The 23693-nt window shown below is 49.9% G+C and overlaps 1 protein-coding gene across 8 annotated transcripts in view; it reads right to left on the bottom strand.

The window, feature by feature from the left end:
- Mta1 (metastasis associated 1) overlaps nucleotides 1–13940 on the bottom strand; it is a 38884-nt gene extending 24944 nt beyond the window's left edge. For 2 of the 8 annotated variants that reach the window (XM_038338179.2, XM_038338174.2), the window contains exons 1-2: nucleotides 4851–5449; nucleotides 2390–2457 (exon numbers count right to left, since the gene is read on the bottom strand). In XM_038338179.2, the coding sequence (XP_038194107.1) occupies nucleotides 2390–2457; nucleotides 4851–4887 (105 nt within the window). In that variant the 5' untranslated portion in view covers nucleotides 4888–5449. Of the gene's footprint in view, nucleotides 1–2389; nucleotides 2458–4850; nucleotides 5467–12165; nucleotides 12194–13868 lie in introns of those variants that run through there. The other 6 variants (XM_038338175.2, XM_038338176.2, XM_038338177.2 and 3 more) reach the window with 6 other exon arrangements.
- Between the last annotated feature and the right edge of the window lie 9753 nt (nucleotides 13941–23693).

Raw genomic sequence — 23693 nt, forward strand, 5'->3', positions numbered from 1 at the left:
TGTTTTAAAAGAATACAGTTTCCGTGTAATTATTTCGGGTGTAAAGTTAGCCGACAGCCGGGTGGCAGGACGCAGCCCCGCCGCTTCACACTACAATAGAGATCCATCTGTCTCTGCCTCCCAAGTACTGGGATTAAAGGTGTGCGCCACTACCCCCTGGCAGGAGCCCCATCCTTGTGACGTTGAGAGACAGCAATGCTGGTCTACAACTGGGAATCTGAGCCTGCCAGCCAAGCCCACAACTCCCTACTATATGACTTGTCCTCTGCACTTGGCTTTGAGTGAGGAGAGACTTATGCCAGAATACCACTTGAAATTTTGGGGTTGACACAGCTACATATATGCTGAGCCAAGGGATACCCTCTAGCTGCTGCTCACTGCAGGATACAGGGGATACAAACAGCCACAGACTTGGCTCACTCACTGCAGCTGGGTTACTCCTCTACAACCTGTGTGTTCATGTTTAAGCCTGCACAACTGAAATGAGTCAATGACAGCCTGTTGGTCCAAACTGAAAGCTCCAGCCACCCAACCTACAGCCCTGCCTATTTCCAACTGTAACCAGAGCCACACATAGGGTACCTGTCTGGGCACTGATTCCTGTAAAGTACAGCAGAGGAAACACTAGTGCCCACCTATGCCATGATAGGCCTCAGGTCTCCAGAAGCAGCCCATATGCTCTGATCAATTCATCTTCCCAACATCTCCTGAGGTGCACACATGCACACACAAACACACAGAATAAGGCCTTACACAGCACAGTATGAGCAACATGGGTCGCAAGGAGCCGGCAGGCCAAACCCTAGAAGCTGGGGCTACACCTAGGCTTCCATCAAGAGCCACCTGCAGAGCCAAGTCAGGCTCAACAGGGCCACCTGTGGGACAGCATCCAACCTTACCCTTCCTGTCCCATTTTATCCCAAGAATCCCACACCACGGGCTAGAGAGATGGCTCAGAGGTTAAGAGCACTGATTGTTCTTCCAGAGGTCCTGAGTTCAATTCCCAGGCTCACAACCATCTGTAATGAAATCTGGTACCCTCTTTTGGCCTGCAGGCATACATGCAGACAGAACACTGTATACAAAATAAATAAATAAATCTTAAAAAAAAAAAAGAATCCCACACCACTATTCTAGCAAGACTGAGGTCTAGGAAAGCAACTGGTCTCTGGTACTCAGGAAAGCTACAGAGCCGGGTGGTGGTAGCACACACATTTAATTCCAGCACTCAGGAGGCAGAGGCAGAGCCTGGTCTACAGAGTGAATTCCAGAATGGGCTTCATGGCCACTGAAAAACCCTGCCTCAAAAAACAAAAACCAAACAAACAACAACAATAACAAGAAGGCTATGGAGGCCTCAGGGCCACCCAGTCTGGCAGGAAAGAGTATGTTTTCAGGGACATGGTTCTGGGAAATCTGTCATGTTCTCTGCTTTGCCTTGCATTGGAGGAAGCAGAGCAGGAACACACCTACCAGCACCCTAGGGGGAAAAAAGTCTCTAATCATATGTTCATTTTCCACACTCCTAGCCTCCACCCTAGGTTGTCTGTGGATATCCCAGGGTTCCAGTAATGAAATAACCATGTCCCCAGACCAAGGATTAAGTATCATCCCAGCAAACACAAACCATGGTAGAAGAAGCAACTGGGGTAAGACACCAAAGGACCCCCAGTATATAAATACTCCATGCAACCTCAAGGTTATAATGGACAGAGCAGACAACTCTACAATGTTCATGGTAGTCCTGTGGCCAGGAAGCCACCTAGTCAACCAAAAATGGGAGGAGGATGAGAAGGGAGTGCGTGTGTGTATAGGTGGAACCAAGAGCACCGAAGGCCACTGCCCTTGGTCTGTGACTGGTCTCCAGAATCACCCACCAGATCCCTCTGAGTTCTGGGCGTGCTCAAGTCCACAAGGGCACCTGCTACAGACAGACTGATATGTGCTGAGAGATGGGGTAGGGGAACTAGCAACACCTCAAAGCTGCCCTGAGTTTGTCTTCAAGAAGCCTAGGTATGGGCTAGAGAAATGGCACAGTGGTTAAGAGAACTGGCTGCTCTTCCAGAGGATTCGGGTTTGGTTCCCAGTAACAACAAGGCAGCTCACAATCATCTATAACTCCATCTAGTTCTAGGGGATCCAAAACCCTCTTCTGGTCTCCTCAGGCACAGATATACATGTAGACAAAACACCCATACACATAAAATTAAATATATAAAAAAAATCAGAAGCCTAGACATAGCCCCCAAAGAGCCATAGTGACTCACTCACAGCCTCTCTTGAAGGGACATCAAAATTTAGGCAGCAAGATACTGACCACCCATGTCAGGGAAGGCTCCACTTCTCCCCACCAGGGTCGGGCAGTAGCATTACTGTGTTGAGCTCTTACCTTATTGAGTTCTTCAATCCTGCGGATCAGGTACGGGTTGCTGGAGGAGTTCTCAAAATAGACATAGTCTGCAAACACAGAGGTCATCACTCATAGCACCAAGTCTCTTAGTCATTCCCACCATTCTTAGGACCCACAGAGAACTGACTGGGAACCTCAAGTAGACCCTCTAAACCCTAGCCCCACTCTGTTAGGGGTTGGAGGAAGCGAAGTCCTACACCATCAGAGCAGTGAACAGGCTGGGCCACATCACAGCTGTCGATGGGTTAGAAGAGGTCATAGCCCAGAGAAGGGCTGTCCTGGGAGGAGTCTGCAGCCCTCAAACATCCTTCAGGAGCACAGGCCTTAGTGGGAAGCCTGCAGGGCCTGACTACAGCTTTCCCCAGAAAACTCAACCCCTGCTCAAAACTGGTCACCTTTCTAAGTAGCTGCTGCAGGCAAGAATAGTGTGTCTACCATTTACCTCCAGAGGCCTGGCTCAAAGATAGACACAAAGACTTTGAAAGCTGGCAGAGTCAGCCTGGACAGCTTAGATCACCACACTACCACAATGCTCCGAGAATCCCAGTGCAGACAACATGCTGGATTGTGATACTGCCAGGCCAGCGGAACTCCTTAGCAATGAACCCCCTCCTTAGCTGAACTGACTAGGTTACTCCTGTTGAAATGGCAAGAGTTGGCAACTGCAGTTCCCTGCTCCCAAGCAGGCACACACTCGCAGGCCTGTCACCATACTGCTTCCTGAGCCTGTGCCACCTGCCAGTGGTAAGCCACATCATTAGAACTCCAGCAGCTAGTACTCAGAGACATTCACACCAGGATGAGGGGTCTCCCGGGAAAAGCAAGACCCGAGGGAAGGAAAGAGTACAGGATTGGAGGAAGTCTCTGGACTTAGATTTTGGACCCTCCTGAGGCCCACCTTGTGAAAACACCCTGAAGAACTTCATCACTGTGGATAACTTCTTAATAAAACTAGTTTTTTGTTTGTTTTTTAAAGCATTGATGGTTCGGTGGTAGAATTCTTTCCCACCACACAGGAGGCCTCAGGTTTGATTCCCAGTCAACGCAGAAATATAGTTTGAGCCAGGAGATGGTGGAGCACACCTTTAATCCCAGCACTTGGAAGGCAGAGGCAGGTGGATCTCTGTGAGTTCAAGGCCAGCCTGGTCTACAGAGCAAGTTTTCAGACAGCCAGAGCTATATGGAAAAATCCTATCTCAAAAATTTTTTTAAAAAAAGGAAAAAAGGCATCCATAATCTAAACTTTCATGATTACAAATTATAGCAAATTGAGCCCCTAACCCAGAATTATTTATACTTGGCCAAAAACTAGAATTAAATAAAATATTTCCCAAGTAGAGAAGAGGCAAACAAGCAGAGCACCCTGGGATGACACATGAGAGGCAGGTACTGAGGTAGCTCATCTCAGAGAAGCACAAGGGCACATACCCAAGAACAAGGGAAGGGCACTGGTATGGGGATGGGTGGTACTATGACAGGAGGGCTTGCTCACAGACAGGTTCACATGCTACGTCTGTGGCAGCAGTAACTGAACTACACACCTTTTCCAAACCTCAGAGGTGCCTGTCCAACAAGAATGAAGTATGCTAAATGCACACTATACATTACTAAGAAAATAAAGAAGACTCTAATAAAAACAAAAGTCAACGTGAACTTAGTTAGACAAGAAAAAAATTAAAGAAACCAGAAAGTGTTTGGCATCCAGTTACACACACACACACACACACACACACACACACACACACACACACACACCATGAAAAGGTCTGTATGATAAAACTACAAACAGTATGTGGGCCGGAGAGATTGCTCGGTGGTTAGTACATAAAGTTCAACATCCACGTGGAGTGACTGACAACCGCATCTAATTCCAGCTCAGGGAACCGATGCCCTCTTCCGGCCTCCACAGGTACTTGCACTTATGCACACACCCAACACACGGGCATATAATTGAACGGTAGGTACTGTAAAATGTGTCCTTGAACTACAACAGAGACTGGCACACGTCTGCAGAGGTCCCGACAGTAGAATCAGGCAGGGAGGTTAGGTCTGAACTGAGTGCAATACACAGTAGGTACAACCAAACTTCCAAACGTTTAACTGATGAAATTACAAAGTACAGACCAATTAACGAGAAAACAAGTGGTTTGAGGGTGACAACAGCTCGGGGTTATTGTGCTACTCATGCTCACAGCAATGCTGCCAAGGCTCAGACCTTGTAACTTTGGAAAGTCTCTCAACAGGGTTGCAAACATGGGATCTGTATGCAGATACTGATCTGAACAGATGCAGTTGCTGTGGAGCTCACTATGTTTTTTATGGGCCTGTTCTCCCAGGCTGTCCACAGCCCTGGAATGTCCCCTTCCCAGACCCTGGCTATGCCAAACAGTCCCCCTTTAGGGGGCAGAGACCAAGTGATGAAGACGAACATATGACCAACCTGCTATAACAGTCCTAGTTCCAAGGCCCATCTCCATGTGTGTCTCCAATCATTGGTAACCTTCCTCTTCTGAGACCCAGCTATGGCCTCAGGTGGTGCGGAGAAAGTAACTGTTCAAGAGAGCTGCCATCTCATGAGTCTTTCTAGGAAGTACTGGTCCTGCCAGCAGTCTTGGGGAGTAGCCTGCTCTGCATGGCGAGGATCACACTGCTGCTGAGGTGAAGACTCCCAGCACAGACACTGGCTCCCGCCAGAGTGGCAACATGAGCTAGGAAATATTCCTGACCAGACCTTCCCATTTTATTTCCCCCTAGAAAGAGTGAACTTAATACAGATAAGCTTCTCCAATAAGTGCTGCGCAGCCTCGAGTGATATACTTTACAATAAGTAGCATTACCAGACATGCAGCAAAAACTAATTCTGAAAGTCATTCATTGCATTAATAATGGTCGTTAAAAGTGGACTGTCTTGTTTTGGGAATCTTCCACTCTGGTCCAAGTTTAAGTACTGGCAGCTACCATGCTGAGCTGTGCATTGAGTCAGATCACAATCTTAACTTTCTGCTTCTGACAATGTCCGCAGGATCGCGGCCCACCAAGCCTTTGCCGTCAGAAGCATGCTATCTGTGGCACTGGCTCAGTAAAGAGTGGTTGCCTTTCTGGCTCTTGGGTTTTTTTTTTTTTTTTTGTTTTTTGTTTTTAAACCAAGTTTCTTCATTTATCTAGTCCCACCAGTTTCTGTTCCATGCATCCTGCCTGACATACATCTTAGCAGATTCCTCTCCCATCTGCACCATCAGTACTTTCCCAACTTCTCCCAGCTCATAGACTGTTCCACAGGTTTACACATCCTTAGCTGGCCAAGGACCAAGGAGCTCACTAAGGCTATACACTGACCGCCCCACTACCACCACCACAAACACACACCAGGCCCATTGCAAGCCCATTTCCTTCAGACACTGCTCTGGAAGCTCTACGGCTAGTTTAAGTGCTCAGCTTCTCCATTGACTTCTTTGGATCACTCAGAGATCCGTCTGCCTGCCTCTGCCTCTCAAGTGCTGGGATTAAAGGCTGCGCTGCCACCACCAGCAGGATCCTGACTTTCTGAGGAGGCTGACTTGGTGTGAGAGTCTCCCTTTAAATTTTCTAACTGTTCTGACCATTATGCTTCCTCAAGCTGAAGCCACTGTAACACCAACACATACTTCACTCCTCCCACATAGTACCAGCTGGATATTGAGTAGGGCTTTACCATTAGAGGTAATCAATGACTGATGGCACATTTAGCACTGCCTTAAAACCACCACTAGGTTCCCAAGTCACACAAGTGTATCCACAGCACACTCATGTGCTGAAAACGGTGTCTGTAGGACCTACAGTCATGTAGAGCACACATAAAAGCAACTGCTACTGATACTGTTAACAAAGGAAATACATATTTGGTCTCCATCCCCAATTCCTGGCACATGGCTCCTAAAAACCCTGGGACCTTCAGAGAGATAAGAGCGTCCTTTTCATGTGCTACTACAAGATATGGAGTGTCTCCAAAGGACCACACCCAGAGAACCTGGTCCCCAGCTTGGCAGTGTTGGGGTAGAACATAGCACATCTTCAGGCTACAGCAGGCAAGCCCCTGGACGGAAGGGAGGGCCTGGGTTACTTTCCTGTTTTGTTTTCTTATAATGCTCCATGTCACCAGGAGATGCTCAGTTTTGTACCATCTTGCATTTCTACCTAAATACTCTGTTCTGTCACAGGCCCAATGGCAAGGACAAAAGAAAGAGACTGAAACCTCAGAAACTGTAAACCAAGATAAACCTTTCTTCCTTGTAAAGTGGTAGTCTCAAACTATGACAACAATAAAAAGTTGGCTAACACAGAACACCAGGAGATTGTTATACACTGTGGGTTGGTTACACCGGAGGCTTTCCAAATTGCCCAGCACATCACAGGACACTGTGGGAAGGTTATATATACTAGAGGTTCTCCGCTGCCCAGCACATCAAAGGACACCGTGGGAAGGTTATATATACTAGAGGTTCTCCGCTGCCCAGCACATCACAGGACACCGTGGGAAGGTTATACCGGAGGTTCTCTGTTGCCCAGCACAGAGCTAACCACAGAAAGACCAGGCAGGATCCGAGGGTTCAGACTGTGGCTCTTCATCTGTATGCTTCCTTGTGTCCTTTGTAATGAGCCAACAAACACTGTGATTGCTCACTGTAAGCTGCTCCAGCCAATTAATTGAACCTGAACAGTATAGTCGGGGCCATGACCCAAAGCTGCACAGCCAGGAGCACAGGCCACAACCAGGGGTGCACAACTGGCCTGTGAGTACAAGGGTCTGGAAGGGTTGAGCCTCAGCTACAAGGTCTGTGTTGTCTCCAGGCAGATGGCATCAGAGCTCTATTTAGTCACAACATAACCAGCCAGTGATCCATGCAGACCTGTATGGCTGCTGTTCTAAGAGCCCAATACCACCATGCTTGATGGCAGAGACACAGTGCTCTATACTGTGCCTAAGGAGGAAAAGTTTACTGGTTGTAACTCAGAATCTGCCATAGAACATATATACATTAGCTTTATGGTGGCCATGTTCCAATAAAACTTTATTTATGGGCAAAGCAATTTAAATTTCATATAATCTCATGTCATGAAGTATTCTTGCGACTTTTTTCTTCTCAACCACATAAAAATGTAAACGCCATTCTTAGCTCATGAGTCACACAGACCTAGGCAGTGTAGTTTGCCAATGTAGTTTGCCAGTCTCCAAGAGGCCCTGCCATGAGCCAGGGTCATCTGAATCTCACCAACTTGTTTGCTTGGTAGAGATCAACAAGCCAGGGCCAGCAACTAAAAGCACTTGCAGCCAAATCTGACAACCTGAATTCAATTCCCCAGAACCCACATGGTCGAAAGAGAAAAAGAGACTCCCTAAATTGTCCACTTGTGTGTTATGTGGATATTCCTCTCAATACATACTCGAGCGTGCGCGCACATGCGCGCGCACACACACACACACGTGTGTGTAAATAAATGTAAAAATTAAAAAAATCAACAAGATACCAGGTGGTAATGGTGCATGCCTTTAATCCTAGCACTCCAGAGGCAGAGGCAGGCAAATCTCTGTGAGTTAGAGGGCAGCCTGGTCTACAGAGCAAGTTCCAGGACAGCCAGGGCTACACAGAGAAATCCTGTCTTGAAAAACAAAACAAACAAACAAACAAACAAACAAAAAACAAGAACCAGGTGTAGTGGTGCACATCTTCAGTCCCAGTGCTCATGAGGCAGGAGCAGGAGGATCTCTGGGAGGTTGAGGCTAGCCTGTTCTAACTAATTCACTAATTATAGTGAATTACAGAACATTCAGAGACCTTGTCTTGAGGGGAAAAAAAAAATCAACAAGCCAATTGTACACTTTTTAAGGGAAAACCCATAAACCAGGACAGTGGGTACTATTTTGAAAAACAACCGAGTCAGAGGAGTCACACCAGCGACTTCCTACACTACAGGAAAGCTAGCGATCTACACACGTATTGGCAAAGACTAACGGATGGTCAGTGAGCAACAGAACAACAGCCAGCAGCCTCACTTCTTACCAGGCTGCCAAGATGACCCAGTGGGGAGAACTGGACGCTTACATGCAAAAGCATAAAGACTCTTAACCCTCACACAGAAACTAATGAGAAGGATACTAAAGTCAAATTCAAATGTTTAAAGATTCTATAATAAAAAAGGGTAACTACTTCATGATCTTGGATTCTAGATACACAGAACACACAACTTCAGTCTTCTGAAAAGGGTCTGAAATGTGAAATATAAACCAACTCTTGGGACTAGGACACAGCACTTGTCCAGTATAAGCAGGCTCTTGGTTAGCTTCCATACCACAAAATAATACATAAATAATCATCACACAGCTCACAACAGTAAGCATACAATCCAATTTTAAAACCAGGGAAATGCATGGCATAGAGGTGCACACTTTTAATCCAGCACTGGGGAGGCAGAGGCAGGTGCGTGACTCTCTGAATCCAAGTCCAGTCTGGCCAACATAGGGAGTTCCAGGACAATAGAGTCTATGTCAAAAAACAAAACAAAAATAACCAAACAAAAAACAAAAATCAAACGCAGGCAGCTGAACATGGTAACCATACCTTATTCCACAGAGGCATGATGAGCGTCAGTTCACGGGCAACCTGGGCTAACAGCAAGATTCCATCTCAAAGAGCCAAACAATCAAAACTGCCAGGGACGAGAACCACCTACCACTAGGGAGTTCAAATTAAAATAGTAACGACGCTAGGCGCACGCCTTTAATCCCAGTGCTTGGGAGGCAGAGGCAGGTTGATCTCTGGGAGTTTAAGGCCAGCCTGGTCTACAGAGCTAGTTCCAGGACAGGCTCCAAAGCTACAGAGAAACCCTGTCTAGGGAAAAAAGAAAATAGCAAAATAACAGTAAAGGGCACCCTGCACACCTACCCAAACACTGTCAAAAGCAGAGAAGACACCCATGTGCAGAGGGAAGGTTAAACTTTTTTGGGGGGGGAGGGGGGGTTGAACTGAACTCTTGCTTAGAGCACCTTGGAATGTCACCTGCCAGATTCTCAAGAGCTACATACAGGCCAGCCATCCAACCCACAGCTACACAACTGTATACTTTTATCCAGGAGAAATGAGAACCCATGTTCACTGTTTATCACCTCGGAAATGCATTGGTGGATACAAGGTGACACACTGGAGAGGAGCACCACTCAGTTGCAGAAAGCCAATCTCGGATAATACGGATTCCCACATGCAGAGTGTCTGGTGAAGAAGCCATCTCAATGGATGGTTCCAGCTATGCAACACTGGGGTACAAGGCACAGGAGTAGAGAGAGAGGGGAGACTCCCCAACCAAGGATACCAGGAAACATGGGGGATTATGGGAATGTTTGAAGGTCCATAATGACATATGTTAAAAGTACAGACCTAATATTACAGTTAGAACTTACAGTTCTAGCACTTAGAAGGCTGGGGCAGAGGGCAGGGTAAGCCCAGGAGTTCAAAGGCTGCTAGTCTGGCTAAGGTGGCTGCTACCTTACCCCTGCGCGTAGGCCACTTCTACAACTCCCTCTACAGTGCAGACTCGGGGAAGAGTCAGACTTCTGGGGTCTTCCCTGAAACATGTGCTGTGAAAAAGAGCCAAGTAGGACCCAGAAGCTTCAAAAGGGCTCCTCAAAATAGTCCTGTGCTAGGAAAGACCAGAGACACTGGGACACTGCACAGGCTCACAGTACAGGCATCCCCTTGAAGCCTGGAGTTTTCAACCATGGAAACATCTTAGTAAAAACTTTCAACTGAAAATAAAAACTGCTGGAACTGAAGCTATAGTCCAGTGGTCTAGTTTCATAAGGCCTTAGGTTTGATCCCCCAGTATCGCACATTCAATTTAAAAACAAAAACAAACATCTGGGTGGTGGTGGTGGTGGCGCCCGCCTTTAATCCCAGCACTCGGGAGGCAGAGGCAGGAGGATCTTTGTGAGTTCGAGGCCAGCCTGGTCTATAGAGCGAGTGCCAGGACAGGCTCCCAAGCTACACAGAGAAACCCTGACTAAAAAAAACAAAACAAAACCAAAAAACCCACAAAAAACAAACAAACAAAAACAAAGAAAACATAACCAGGCTAGGCGATGGTGGCACACATCTTTGATTCCAACACTCTGGAGACAGAGGTACTCTGAGTTTGAGGCCTGGACTACAGAGTTCCAGGACAGTCAGGGCTATACAGAGAAACCCTGTCTCAAAAAAACAAAATAAGTAACAAGAAACATATAAGCAGAGCACAAAACTATGGCTAACACCATGATTAAATACAAATGATTTAAATGAAAACCCCAAGGTAGGAAACCGAGAGGCACATGAAACACCATACCAAAGCGGACACAAGACCAGCTGTAATGTGGCTATGGCCTGCAGGCTGTTGCTTCCTGTCATCTTCCACAAGCACAGTAAAATAGAAACAAAAGCCACTCAAGAGTATAGGAGCTAATTTCTTGCAATAAAAGAAAAAATACTGCAGGGGAATGGCAACAGCCCTTCAGCTACAGGAAAATGGCTCCACACACAAGCAGCCATGAGGTGGAGACTCGAGTGATTTCTGCTCTTCTGGTCAGTAATGCCACCTGGTTTTATAATAGATGCAGAGGTAAGAAACCCCTCAGCCATCACAGGCTGGTTCGGGAAGGTCCCGGCTCTCAGGCACTGACTGGCGGGAACTATTCAGCAAGTCCACTTCTTGAGAAAGCAGCAGTTCATGATCCTTCCCTCCTGACCACCTGACCCAAGTGGTCTGCTGGCTTCTGTAACCTCACGTATACCCTGATCCAGCCTAGCCTACCCTGACAAGGCCCCTAGACAGCATGCTAAGAACACAGGATGCCCAACAATCCATGCCTTGACAACATTTGGGACACACTTGCACTAGGGGTCTTGGCTGTTCTTCTGGAATTTAAACCTGACTGGGCATCCTGTAGTTTTTGGTGCATGTGCCAAGAGAAAAGAGGGGAGCAGGGAGAGATTCCCCAAGCTAGGTCCCCACCAGCACTGCCTCAGGACAAGGCAGATTTCCCAGAGGGTAAAACTCTAGACAACAAAACCAGACTGAACCAAAGCCTGCTCAGAGAGCCACTGTGTCCTCTCATCTGGGGGCTTGAGAATCTGGCAAGCAGTGACTGAGGCAGGAAGCCAATAGCCAACACCCAGAGTCTCATCCCAAGGCCCTGCTGGGATTCACAGGGTGGCACTAGAGTTCCCTATCCAGAAAGCAGGGAATGACGAAGTTCCTTTTACAGGTGCTAGCCCTTGGCCTGCCATGGACACCCTCAGGGTTAGCTCTGGACACTAGCTCACTGCAAAAGCACTCCTGGCAATATAGCTGGTGCCCAAACCATGCATGGTGGCACACACAGGAATACTGACCTATCCCTGCTCCTTAGCCACATCCATACTTGCCTGGCATGGGAGCTCAGGGTCCACCCACCCACCCACCCTTATGGGACCTCAGACTGGCCAGGGCACCAGGTACACCCTGGGGGAACAGCCACAGGACACAGGATGAAAACAGATGCCTATCCTTATCATGGGGAAACCAAGACACAGTAAGAACTGAGTCAGAATCCAGGTCTTCATCAGCCTGCTAGGGCCCTGGCTGGAGCTCTCTGCTGGGATTACTGGGCCAGGCAGGCATGGGTAGGGCCCTTAGGAATGGGAAGGTTGGCATAAGCACCTGGGCCAAGGACCCAGCGCCCTGCTGCAGCCCGCCTTCCTCATTCTCACCACTTCCCCCCATCTGAGTCACACGCAGAGTCCCAGGTCTCCTCTCTCTTGCTATTCATTCATTTCTTCAGCATATGACATGCCATCATAGGCCAGAAACCACAGCAAGGAAGAAATGTGAACTGGGTGGGAAGGGGTGGCTAGGGACCAGGATGATGGGAGCCTTTCACAGGTGAAGAACTTTCAGAACGAGGGAACTAGAAGAATCCCGATCGGCAGGAACCACGGGCCTCATGTTGAACAGGAAGGGGGTCTGAAGGCAAAAATGGTCCACAGGGCAGAGCAAGGCCCAGCATCTGGAAGAGGGCCACCAGGGGAGCCAGAAGCAGAGCAGTTGGCCTCTGCCCCTGAAGGCAGGCCAGTAAGCAGGGAGGATCCAGTGCTCTGGCCCTTTTCCTTTGGGACTGGCAAAGCTGAAGCTTCAATGAGGACTAGCCCCTCCTCACAGGGCCCCAACACTCCAGGCTGTGCCCAGTGGCAGGACCTGGCAGGAAGCAAAGGTGTGAGGCCAGGAATTCCCTGGGAGGGCAGAAGAGCCAGGGCTCCTGCTGTGGGTGGGTGAGCACCACTGTACCCAAGGCCACAGACCTGGGCTGGCTGGGTCCTGCTGGTGTAAGATGGAATGAAATATCCTGAACACTCAAGGGTCAGGGTCATGCGGGGCAGAGGTAATGGGTGCTTCTGGGTGGTCTCCCAATCCATCACACTCTCAGAGCAGAGACCAATTTTACTAGTGGGAGAGACAGCAGCAGAGACCCATCCACATTTATGCTGTGACCCCAGGGAGGGTCTCGAAGTCTAGAGAGGAAGCAAAAGACTATAGGATGAGATGACTGTAGGGGTCAGCATGGGCCGTATGTGTGCAAGGCCATCTCAGAGTGTCCCCATCACACACAAACGGGGAAAGGGCCTCCTTGGGACCAACAACAGGGGGACCAGCGCCAGCAGCAGGCCCCCATGACTCCAACTCAGTGGGGACCTCTGCCCTCCCAAAGGCTAGTGCTAAAGTGCCTCCTTGTCGGGCTAGGGTGAGCAGCAGGCTGAGAAAAGTTTGGGGTGACTCAGACCTGCACTTGGGATGAAGGTCCCCTGCTGTAGCCAACCCCCCCCCCCCTCCAGGAATCCCTGCTAAGGAAAGCCCCTCGGCCACGCTCGAGGGGCTCGTAGACTGGCTTGTGGTCCCTGCAAACAGGACTCCTGGTGCCTGCACACCTAGCCCGCCCTGCATGGCCCCTGAGGAGACCGCTCGTCCCCTAGACCCCCAAACTCCTGCTCGCGGGACGGCAGCCAGAGCTCCAGAGACACGTGCTCCGGCTCAGGGACTCCGGCCCGGACCCAGGCCCAGGCCTCGCGCCGCCGGGCCCGCCGGCCACCGGGATGCCCTGGCTACTCGCCGCTACTCCGCCCGCGTACAGCGGGCCACCCCCGGTCCCCAACAGGTGGGCACAGCCCCCTCCCAGAGCCGCTCGTCCCCCGCGCGCGCGCTCCGGCCCCGGCGGCCCAGGGGCCATTTTGGGCCGGGACGAGCACCGGAGACCAGAACCGAGCCTCGCGGGCGGGGCGCGAGCACGACGGGGGCGGGACGGGGGGGAGGGGCGCGGGCCGCGCGCGAGGGCGGCGTGGGGGAGGCGCGGAGGCCGCGGCGGGGCCGAGAGGCGCGGGCGGCGGGCCCGCGGCGCATAAAGGCCGTGGCGGGGCCTTACCTCCGACCCTGTACATGTTGGCGGCCATGTCCGGGCCGGCGGCGGGGCCGCGGGGCGCGGGGCGCGGGCGCGGGCGGCGGGCCGGGCGCGGGCCGGGGCGGGGGCGGGCGCGGGGGCGCCGGCGGGCGGTTTAAAGGGACCGCGCTGCTCCGCCGCCGCCGCCGCCGCCGCCTCCGAGGCCGCCGAGGCCGCGCAGGGACGGGAGGGCCGCGGCGCGGGCGGGAGAGGAAGAGGAGGAGCGGCCGCGGGCGGCGGGGAGGGGCCTCGGGCGCCGCCGCCCACCGCGCGGGCCGTTATTCGACCCCGCGCCGAGCCGGCCCGCGCGCCCCTGGCTGAGTGATCTTTCTGAGCCCTTCGCTCTTAGGGTCCTCGACTTCCCCGGGTAGCCCTCCTACGACCCCTCCCGCCTGGCCCTCAGCATCCCGGGGTGGCCCTCTGGAACCCCACGCCCGTCTGGCCCTGGCATCTCGGGGTGGCCCTCCCGCATCCATTCCTGAGTGGTCCTCAGCATCCCTGCGTGGCCCGGCCACCTGGCCCCCAGTATCCCGGAGAGGCCTTCCAGGTACTTTTCCTGGTTCGAAAGCCTCCGCTTGAGTGGCCCTTGGCATCCCCGGAGGCCCAAGCCTTGCATCCCCAGAAGCACTCCTGCAACTGTCCGTAGTGGCCCCAGGCATCACCGACGGTCTCCTGAGACCCCTCCGGTGTGGTACATGGCATCCTCCAGTATCTCTAACGTCCATGAATCTTGGAGCTCAGGACCCATTGAGTGGTCCTCCTGAGCCCCATGCCCACCTAACCTTCAGTATCCCTCCAGAGAACACCCGCCCGACTGGCCCTCAGCTTACCTGGGTGACCTGTCGAGGTGGGCCCTCCTAAGGCTCCCTGGGAGTTTCAAAGAGCCTTTGGGTCCTTTTGTGTGAGTCCTTCCCTGCATCCCTCATAGGGATACTCCGATTCCTATGGGGGGGGGGGTCTTTAGTTTGGCCATCTTTGTACATCCTAACTATCCTCCCATGAGGCAGGCATGTTCCTGAACTGCCAAGACCTTGGTGGGCCTCCCTTCTCCCTTCAGCTGAAATTGGGATCACATAAGCCTCCAGCCACAGACATACCTCCACTCCCCACCCCACCCCCACACCAGGCATGCTAAGAAGGAGGCCTCTGTGGAGGAAGCCACCTCTTTGTAGCATCCAGAAGCATTTATGACTATGGGTTTGCCTTTGTGCTCACCTAAGGTCTGTGGAGAGTGGGATACTTAGACAAAACCCCAAGGGTAGAGGATAAAAGGTGGTGGTGCCCCTGATGGAACCCTGTCACTGCCATAGTTCGGGAGGTGAGGAAGAGCTGATTGGGGCTCTGGTTGAGTCTGAGCACTGTGGGTTACTTTAACAGAGAAAGTCAATGGCTGTCAAAAGTTGGTGTCCTGTTTAGGTGCATCCTCGTGGAACATGGCAAATGGAGCTCAGGAAAGCACTGTAGACCCTTCTGTGAGGTTTAGGTGGTAAGAAGGTCAGGGCTGACACACCACTGTACATTACTAGGCAAGAAATCTGCATGACACTTGGACCCAAGCGAGGAAGGGTGTCAAGGCCTATGCCACCTCCTGTGTGCTGAGAGGAAACACGGGAAAGAAGCAGATATGGGTCAGGAACTAGAACCACACAAACCTGCTGACAAGGACCTGGGAGAAGGTGGGCGGGGGACAGATAAGCCAGGTGCTTGCATTCTGTATGTCACTGGAAAGGTTTAGAGAGAAGGGGAATAGAGAACAGATAATAAGGGAAGGTGAGAGGCTGGTCTCCTATGGGCCTACCTCTAGTGTACAGCCTGGGGGCTCTGTACCACTACCTGACAAACTGGCCAACAGAACTACCATAGGGCCTGGCATGGTGGCACATGGCTTTGACCAAAGCACTCAAGAGACAGAGGTAGGCAGATCTCTAAGTTCAAAGCCAGCCTCATCTACATAGTGAATTCAAGGACGGCCAGGTCTATATGGACCCTGTCTCAAAAAAAAAAAAAAAAAAAAAAAAAAAAACCCGGGCAATGGTAGCACATGCCTTTAATCCCAGCACCTGGGAGGTAGAGACAGGTGGATCTCTGAGGCCAGCCTGGTGTACAGAATGAGTTCCAGGACAGTAGGACTACACAGAAAAGTCCTGTCTTGAAACACCAGGAAAGGGGCTGGAGAGATGGCTCAGAGGTTAAGAGCACCAGCTGCTCTTCCAAAGGTCCTGAGTTCAATTCCCGGCAACCACATGGTGGCTCACAACCATCTGTAATGGGGTCTGGTCCCCTCTTCTGGCCTGCAGGCATATACACAGACAGACTATTATATACATAATAAATATTTAAAAAAATAAATTAAAAAAAAAGAAACACCAGGGAAAAAAAACACCAAACAAGCAAACAAAAAAACCCAACAACAAAAAATTGCTGCCAAGTGGTGGTGGCAGTGCACCCCTTTAATTCCAGCACTAGGGAGGCAGAGGCAGGCAAAGCTCTGAGTTCAGGACTACACAGATAATCTCTTTCTTGGAAAACCAGGCAACAAAAGAAAAAGAAAAAAAAACTAGAAATGAAAAAGTCAGGCAGTGGCTCATGCCTTTAATCCTAGTACTTGGAGGCAGAGACGGGGATCTGAGTCCAAGGCCAGCCTGGTCTACAGAGCAAGTTCTAGGACAGCCAGGGCTACACAGAGAAACCCTCTCTGAAAAAAAAAATAACAAAAAATATGAAAACTCACAAAACTATCAAATAACATCCCAGTCGTAGTTCCGAGGGCATAGGACTGGCATACTCTGAAGCATCTCCACTTGCCTCTGCTCCAGAGGTAGATAACCAGAGCATAGGTGGTCACGGATGACTTCTCTGCTCTCCAGAGCTAAGGATATTCCTTCCGAGTGGAGTGCTATGTGCCTCAGAAGGCAGCTCAACTCACTGCCTTTCTACAGGCCAGAGAAGGTAAATGACCTAGCTCAGAGGCCAGCGGAGGATCTCAGTGGCAAAAGGGACTCAGGAGAATGGATCCAGTTAGTAGCAGAGCCGCTAGACAGGAGTGTTGCCTGTACAGTGAGGAAGGCTGGCTTAGGAAGTGGCGAGGTGAGCACATCGGGTAATTTGATAGGAATACCTTTCACAAGGGAGGCACAGAGCAGGTGAGAATCCAGCAGAAAAGAAAGTGCAATAGGAACAACAGAAGAATCCCTCACAGGAGTGTTCTGCCTTCTAGGTCCTAGCAATGTGGAGGCAATGGAGGCATCAGATGCTTGGTGACAGAATGAGGGGAAGACTGTAAGTGTCACAGCATGCCTCAGAGGCAAACTGTTGAACTAGTAAGAGGAGTAGGTCCACATTGCTAGGACCTAGAAGGCAGAACACTCCTGTGAGGGATTCTTCTGTTGTTCCTATTGCACTTTCTTTTCTGCTGGATTCTCACCTGCTCTGTGCCTCCCTTGTGAAAGATATTCCTATCAAATTACCCGATGTGCTCACCTCGCCACTTCCTAAGCCAGCCTTCCTCACTGTACAGGCAACACTCCTGTCACATCACTTCAGGAGAAGACAAAACTATCAAAACCATCAATGGAACCCATTCAACTGACTTTCTTAGTACCTCTTTGATGCTATAAACAATATCAGACACTAGTGGTTCACACAGTCTCTCTGCCTTGGGGAGTGGAGAGAGAAGCAGAAGGTAATGCCATGTGATAAGTGGTCTCAAAGCAGTAGAGGAACATTAGTGAGAAGGCACCATTATCTCATGAGCGGTCAGGGAAAGAGGCATGTGAGGGTCCTCTGCCGGTGAGCAAAGGTCCAGAGATGGGTACCCGGGGCCACATCCCATTTCAGGACTTTCTTGTGTTGTGAGATTTGGGTTTTGCCTCAGGGTGCTCTGATGACCTGCGCTGATCTGTTAAAAGCAATGCCTAAAGTTGCTGCCGATGAAGGCTAGTAAAGCTCAGCCTATGGCACCTAGTCCTAGAGGCAGGAAACTAGAAGTGTTCCTAGAACACCTAGAAACTAGAGTTAGGTAAGCTGCAAGAAAGTCCTCCCGAAGCCTGATCGGGAGAGGTCCGTGGCACGCTCCAGCACATCAGTGCAGCCCCAGTCATCTGAGGCCTGTCTTACGTGTTATTGAACTTTAAAGATTACTGAACCACTTTTCAGAAAAAAATATCACAAACAAGGACAAAAAGCAAAGCAAACAAAAGAGGAGCACTATGCGTGGTGGCGCTCACCTATGATCCCAGCGCTCTGTGAGTTTAAAGCCAGTCGCAGCCAGTGCTCTGTACAGAGACAGAGACTCTAGCTCAAACTCCCTCCTCCCTCCGTGGTCTTAGCTGACTTGAGCCTCCTGGACAAGCTGTGTTTGCTGGAGAGGTGGGCTTCACAAGCTTTCTGGAACCCAGAGAATCCGGAGTAAGTTCCAGATGTCAGATTTGCACACTGTTTGGTTTTGGTTTCCCTTTATTATGGTTATACTTATGCCCTGGTTCTTCACTATTGGAATAAGAAAGTATTTAACATAACAGGAGCCCACAATTAAGAAACTTTGGATTTTTAAAGAGAACTTTGATTTTAAAGTGCTGAAAATTTTAAAGATTGTGGGACTTTCAAAGTTATATGTATAGTAACATGATCTTGAGGACAAACAAGAAAGATGTTTTGTGTTGTATTTGTGTGTCAACTTGACAAGGGGTCATTTGTGGGATTTTTGGGTTTTTTTTTTTGTTTTCAACTTGACCCAAACAACTAGGGTCATCTGGGAAGAACCTCCATTGAGGAATTGCTTCATCAGATTAGCCTGTGGGCATGTCATTAATGAGTGATGTGTGAGGACCCAGCTCACTCTGGGTAGGGTCATCCCTGGAGGTGATCCTGGCTTGTACAAGAAAACAAAGAGCAAGCTAGTAAGCAGCATCCCACCATAGTCTCTGTTTCAGCTCATGCCTTCAGGTTCCTGCTTTGAGTTCCTGCCCTGGCTTTCTGTGGTGATGGACTGAAGGATGATGTAAACCCTTCTTCCTCCCTCCTCCCCCACAAAAAATAGAAAATTGACCTTTCTCTTTCCTAGCAGCACTCAAAGCATAGAGAAATAGTTCTTAAGAAGAAAATATAACTCACAGTTTTTTACCCAGACAGATTTTCTTGCATATATAAAGCTCTCAAGAAAACATTTCCAGACATACAAGAATAGGAAAAAGCAGGGCTGGAGAGATGGCTCAGAGGTTAAGAGCATTGCCTGCTCTTCCAAAGTTCCTGAGTTCAATTCCCAGCAACCACATGGTGGCTCACAACCATCTGTAATGGGGTCTGGTGCCCTCTTCTGGCCTGCAAGCATACACACAGACAGAATATTGTATACAAAATAAATAAATAAATAAATATTTAAAAAAAAAAGAATAGGAAAAAGTTCTTTAAAAACTCAAGCGGCCAAAAGTGGGCAGAGGAAAGACCAGGGGAATCTCAACCCTACACAAAGAACTAAAGGCAACTACGGAATGCTGAGAGTAAGAGGCATACTCTTCCCCAGGGAGGGGCACACTATTTGGTTATCTGATACCAAATAGCCAGTCCTGAAAATACAGATACAAGTCACATTATACAGACTGAGTAGGTTATACTTAGAAATATGTATGTGTGTGTATACATATATATGCATGTAACAACAATCAATGCAAAAAGAGGTAATGAATCTGAGAGAAAATAAGGTGGGATATGGGAGGGTTTGGAGGGAGGAAAGGGGAGGAGGAAATGATGCAATTATAATATAAAAAAGAAAACAACTGGATAGGCATGGTGATACACACTGTAATCCCAGCACTTGAGAGGTAGAGACAGGACAGAACACCAGCTACGTAGTTTAAGGCCAGCCTGGGTTATATGAGACCCTATCTGAAAGAAAGAATTTAGTAGGGCAGTGGTGGCGCACACCTTTGATCCCAGCACACAGGAGGCAGAGGCAGATGGATCTCTGTGAGTTCAAGGCCAGCCTGATCTACAGAGTGAGTTCCAGGAAAGCCAGGGCTACAAAGAGAAACCTTGCCTCAAAAAACCAAAAAATAAAATACAAATAAAAACTCAGGGACCTGGAGATATGGCTCAGCACTTGCTGCTGTTTCAGGAGACCATGGCTCAGTTCCTAGCACCCATGTGGCTGTTACAGCTGTCTGCTCCGGGAATCTGGTGCTCCCTTCTGGCCGCCTTGGCCACTTCAGTCCACGGTACACACATATGCAGGCACTGTACACATAGCATAAAAGAAATAAAACTTAGAAGCTGACCTTAATTTCGGCTAATTAAAAAATACAAAACAAAGAATGCAGATGGCCCAAGTTCTGGAGTAAGCTGATTATAGGAGGGCAGGGCAAGGGCTGGGGAGTTGGAATGGGAGGTAAATATAATGGGTCTTGCTTGCATGAACTGGCCGAGGAAAAGCCAGGACAGAGGAGAGAAAGACCATGGCACTCATTACCAAAATGAAATATCAGTGCTTTCTACATTGAAAAACAAGTGGTACTCATCCCCTATTGTATGGTTTCTAAAATTAATCTTACATTTTTTTGAGACAGGGTCTCACTGTGTAGCTCAGGCTAGCCTCAAATGTGCACCCGTCTTCCTGCTGCCGCCTTGCGTGCTTGGGTTACAAGCACTCACCATCACACCTGCCATCTTACCGTCTTTCCACTGAGCTTTTCCAGCTTAGTGGTTTCACTTTTCTCTTTAGCACAATGTTTTTCATGTATGAGCAGAAGCTGCATGCTTCAGAACCCCATCATTTCACTCCCTCAGATGCCCCAGAAATAGCTGGGACGACCTGATGTGAACAGTCCTTACTTTAGCAATCAAAGTGCTTTGTTTTAAAAGAAAACCTTGGTTAATTCTGAGCAAGTGTTTTTGTAAACCAATGAAGAAATCTCTTACGTAGGGCATAGATGGCTGTGAAGGACAGCTTCAAAGGGCCCCAGCAGCCCTGCACTGAAAGTCAGCTGCTGTAGGCCTCTGTCTGTTCCAGGTATCCAGGCTGTGCTGCTTGGTTGTGTGTGTCAGTTTGACACAAGCTAGAGTCACCAGAGAGGAAGGAGCCTCAGATGAGGAAAGGCCTCCATGAGATCCAGCTGTAAGGCATTTTCTCATTTAGTGATCAATGCGGGAGGGCCCAGCCCGTGGTCCTAGGTTCTAGAAGAATAAGAAGGCTGAGCAAGCCATGAAGAGCAAACCAGTAGGCAACCCTCCTCCATGGCCTCTGCCTCCAGGATCCTGCCCTGTTTAATTCCTGTCCTGACTTCCTTCAGTGATGAACAGCAATGCTGAAGTATAAGCCAAACAAACCCTTTCCTCCCCAGTTTGCTCTTCGGTCATGTTTTGTCACAGCATTAGAAACCCTAAGACACAGAGTGTCCTCTGCCACCGACTCAGAGCCAGAGTATCAAGCTGAGACAGGTGCTGAGTGTCCAGTGAGATCCCGTGGCTGTGGCTAGCTCAAGAAAACTTGAGGCTGCTCTGTTGCGGGAGGATTTGCCCAACCTGACCTGCGTCCCCTTGACTAAGGTGCTAGGGACCTTTCCCCGCAAGACCTTTCTGCTCCTTCTAAGATTAGCCAACCTGTCTGTGCAAACCCCTAATCACCCCATCTCCTCAGAGCTCCTCACCACCTATACCCTTCTCTGGTGCAAGTTTTTCCCAGTAGAGTACCTGGACCCGGAACCTGGTCACTTGATTGTGGGGAGCTGTCCTATAGACCTTAGCAGCACCTAGCCCTCTCTACCCATAGGGGCCAACGGCATCGAGAGAAGATGCCATGCTCCCCTCCCAACAGGGGGATCCTTGGGCATATGCTGATGGAGCAAAGGAAATCAAGTTTACGAAGTCTGACCTTAAAACTGGGAGGTTTTCCAGGTCCTCTGGGTGGGCCCAGAGTAGTCTTAAGGGTCCTTAGCCATAGGAGCTGAAAGAGGCGGCAAGAGGGGTGAACACAGAGCCAGTGCTGTGCCTGGCTTACCCCTGGCAGCTGGGAAAGGTGAGCTGCGGCTCCTTGGAGCCGCCATCCCGCTCCTCCATCCTGCTCCTCGTGTACTGAGGCCCTCTGCAGAGACTACAGAACTTAGTGCATCTGTTCTCTTAGAGCACTGAACCTGTGACCATCAGCTGTAGCAGCCCCTGGAAACTATGCACTGCCCCAGTGTTTGGGCAGCAGTGCTCTCACGGGCACTGCCAGGCTGCATTCCTTGCTGAGCCGCATTAACTGTCACAAGCGGCCAGTGTGTGGGGGCCAGCTCTGGGCCTCAGCCCTGGTGCTCTAAATGACGTGGCTTGTGTTGTTGTGATGGGAAAGATTCTAAGAGGAGCTGACCATCTCAGATTCCATCTGACTACAGACTTAGGTGCCCAGGCAAGCGCACAAGACCTGGAGAAGCCCTGCCAACCCTCAGCCATGAGCGGAAGTCAAGTAACATGGAGTCCTTTAAAGCCACTCAGAGCTGAATGCACATAGCACCAGGCACTGGTGTGGTGACCTTTGGCCCTAGCCCGCCACATGCTGTGCTCCAAGTCAAGGTGGTGGAAGGGTTACAATATGCCCAGGGCCCTGTCCAGACTCCTCCGCACTATCCTTGCCCTAGTCCATGTGGCACCATGTCCTGCCTTCTCTTTAGCCTTTGTACCCTGAAAAATGTAGAGACCTCCTAGGATGGACAAAAATTACATCAAGGGTCAACTGGGAAGGGATACCCAGTAGGGTGATGAAGGCAGACTTCCTGGAGGAGAAGGGATTTCATGGAGTCTTAGGAAGGGAGGGAAGCAAGGGCAGGGACTTCAAGTCAGCAGGTAGGGACCCAGTGTTGAGCCTGGGTAAGTCTGTGTTTCAGCAATGGACTCTGGCCAGGGGCAGCTGGTGCTGCACTAGCAAGCGGGCTGATTCCCTCGTGGTTAGTGCACAGTTCTGACTCATGCCCATACTCGAACCCAGGATTTATCACTTCCTCTTGACTCAAAATTCCTTGTGCCCAGCCTTATGCACATAGAAGCCCAGGCCACCGCTACCAGTCTCAGAGTCTGTGGTGCCCCCCCTATAAACACTCTGATAGACTGGGGTTACCACACTTTTACTGCCACTCCTCCAGCTTGATGTCCCCCAAATGTGTCTTGTGTTACCACCCCAGTCCTAAGCCCTCTTCAAGGCTTCCAACCTCAAGACAGAGTGAGATACAGGGCTCCTTATATTACCTCAAACCTACTGTATGGTGCACACTGCCTTCCTAGCCTGTCCAACTCCAGTTGGAATGATCAGTTACCTGGAAGTCTGCCTATGTCTAGAACCTCACTAGGTCCCTCTCCTTGAGCTGTCCCCATAAGCCTCATAGTATCTCCCAGGTCATATATCCCTTTTGATCTTGAAGCTAGATCCCAGAGTCCCAAATGGTTCATGACATGAAAACCCTACTGGCGGAACTGGACATGGCAGGGATCTTACACCTCCTCGGGCAGCTGCTCAGTAATGAGGCTAGCAAAGCAGTCGGTGGTCTGTGTAGCAATCGAACCTCCTCAGAGGCCCACAAATGCTGGTCACCATTATGCCCCACAGAGCATGGGCTCTTTTGGAAAGTTACTCTATCCGACTCTCCCTTCCATGGCTCTCCTGTAGTTAGTTCCCAACCAGGTTCCCAAGAGGAGCCGCTCTCCTGAGTCCTGAGACCTTTGTCCTGATCTGTTTGTCCTTTGTGGGTGGGTCACGCCCAAAGAGGGCACAAGGGGTATGGAAGTTGTGTTCTGCCACAAACAAAGGCACTGAACAACACACACTGGGCTAAGCAGGGATCCTTC

Source organism: Arvicola amphibius, chromosome 7, assembly GCF_903992535.2.
Source record: "Arvicola amphibius chromosome 7, mArvAmp1.2, whole genome shotgun sequence".
Lineage (NCBI taxonomy): Eukaryota > Metazoa > Chordata > Mammalia > Rodentia > Cricetidae > Arvicola > Arvicola amphibius.